Genomic DNA, 2,099 nt, shown 5'->3' with positions numbered 1-2,099 from the left:
GCGTGTACTGCGGGGCACAGCTTAGGAGCTGCTGTTGAACCCCTGGCAGTCTGGGGTATCATTTGTGAATGCTGGTTGGCCTAAAACTCATTTCCAGAAGGAGAGTGACCATCCCTTTTATTGGCTCTTAGTCTGGGTCAGCCTAGCATCCACTCGAGCTGAATTCCCAGTGGGCCCCAGGCATTCTGACACAGGAAAATCCCCCAGGATTCCTGAAGAGAGCCCACTGAAACAGGGCTGTCCCCCCCCGAGGGTGCAGGTTGTGCTTGCTCACTCCCGTGTCTCCCAGCTGTCGATGCCGCTCGAGTCCTCGCGCGGGGACACCGCGAGCGTCCGGCGCTGCCTGGCTCACAGCCTGTTCATGAACGCGGCTGAGCTGCGGCCCGACGGCTCCTACGGCACCGTGGACTCGCACCAGGTGGTGGCCATCCACCCGTCCTCGGTGCTGTTCCAGTGCAAGCCGGCCTGCGTGGTGTACAACGGGCTGCTGCGCACCAACAAGTGCTACATGCGCGACCTGTGCGTGGTGGACGCAGAGTGGCTGCACGAGGCCGGGCCCGACTACTTCCGCAGGAAGCTCCGGACGGCCAAGAGCTGACCCGTGGATGTTGGAGCAGCTGGCTCAGGGGGTTCAGCTTCACCTTAAAAGACTTATTTTTTAAAGGTTTTTATAATGAATGTATGTATAACCACATTTTATATAGGCAGGGTAATTTACGTGTGCTTAAGGAAGGGGATGGGTATTTATTGAGATTGGATTTGTATGTTTTCTTCCAGAATAAAGAAGTGATGGTGAAAATCCAAATTTTGCGTGTTGTTTTGTGAGGTACAGAACAAATAATCATGGGACTGGTGTTTTCAGTTCTCATGGAAGTGTGTTTGTTGTCAGGAGTCTGGGTTTAAAGATTTGTGTAGGTGGCACGGTGAACCTGTGCTTCTTGTGCAGAGTGGACTCTGCCATTTACATGTGCAGTGCTCAGACACCTGCGTGGAGTTGGGAGTTAGAATTCCGGTCCTTTGATGGGGTGGTATCAATCTAATGGGGTGCTGTGGATGCTCTCCTTGTCCAGCCTGGCAGTGAGCAGCGAATGGGCCTTCTGTGCTTCTCAATACTGGGCACTAGTGCCAGCTTTTGGACAAAGGGAAGGGTTGCTGCCAGGAAACATTGCCTTAGTCAGTCTTTTCTCTAAAATACCCATTGCTCAAGGAGCAAAAAAAAAAAAAACCCAAACATTCATTTTTTCTTTTTCTGAGACCGCCATGCTCTGGCCTGAACACTGGCAGTCCTAATTGATGAGCGGGAAAGACTCCACTACTACTTATTCCGGTGAAGTAGTATGTTTATTCCAGCGCCGGGATGCATGGGGGATAATTCCTCCAAAGTCATGCGTGCCGATAGCTGCATTCAGCCTGGTATTTATCGGGTTACAAGTTCCATATTCATTGAGTTTCTCAACACATCTATACATATTCATTACCTAGCCGCCCTAGCCTCGCCTCGTATTACAATGAGCCCAAAAGTCGTTTACATCCACGTTAGCTTGTGCAGTGTCGTCTGGTGGTCGTGGGCAGGGGTCTCCGAGATGAAATAAGAGTCTTCCTCAGATGAAGTAAAGGGTCTTCCTTTTCACCTTTCTTCCCTGTGCATGCTCTTTATGTCCCTGGCCCAAATCCAAACTTCCAAGACTGGTTTGAGTTAGCTTTAGGTTAAAAACAGGATCTTTGGTCAAGATTCCTTCCCTTTATCAATAGTCTCGTATCTTCTCATCCTGCTTTGGTAGGCACAATAAGTGTTGGGCAAGCGGTATGCATTGCTCCTAACAAACCGATTCTTAGTAAATCATTTAATCTCTGCTTCCCCATCCCCCCGATTCATAATTAGGAGTGGGATGATGTCTGGGATAAAACCTGTGCCTCTCTCCCACATTCCTAAAGCTCCCTTTCTGCCTTCACCCGCGAAGGGGCCGGTACTGGTGCTCTGTCCATGCCATCCCTGCCCATTCCAGAGTCAGGAATCCGAGGAACCAGGCACCCCGTTGACACTCTCCGTCCTGCCGGGGCCGGGACTCGAACCCGCGGCCGCGGGGCCCGCGCGGGGC

At 51.5% G+C, this 2,099-nt stretch overlaps 1 protein-coding gene across 1 annotated transcript in view; it reads left to right on the top strand.

The window, feature by feature from the left end:
- DHX33 (DEAH-box helicase 33) overlaps nt 1–805 on the top strand; it is an 8,791-nt gene extending 7,986 nt beyond the window's left edge. Inside the window, exon 12 of the mRNA XM_008640381.2 lies at nt 290–805. Within this exon, the coding sequence (XP_008638603.1) occupies nt 290–598 (309 nt within the window). The 3' untranslated portion in view covers nt 599–805. The remainder of the gene's footprint in view (nt 1–289) is intronic.
- The last annotated feature ends 1,294 nt before the right edge of the window (nt 806–2,099 follow it).

This window comes from Corvus brachyrhynchos, unplaced genomic scaffold, assembly GCF_000691975.1.
Source record: "Corvus brachyrhynchos isolate BGI_N302 unplaced genomic scaffold, ASM69197v1 scaffold99, whole genome shotgun sequence".
NCBI lineage: Eukaryota > Metazoa > Chordata > Aves > Passeriformes > Corvidae > Corvus > Corvus brachyrhynchos.
The sequence above is the reverse complement of the archived record's forward strand: the minus strand, read 5'-3'. Positions and strand labels throughout refer to the sequence as shown.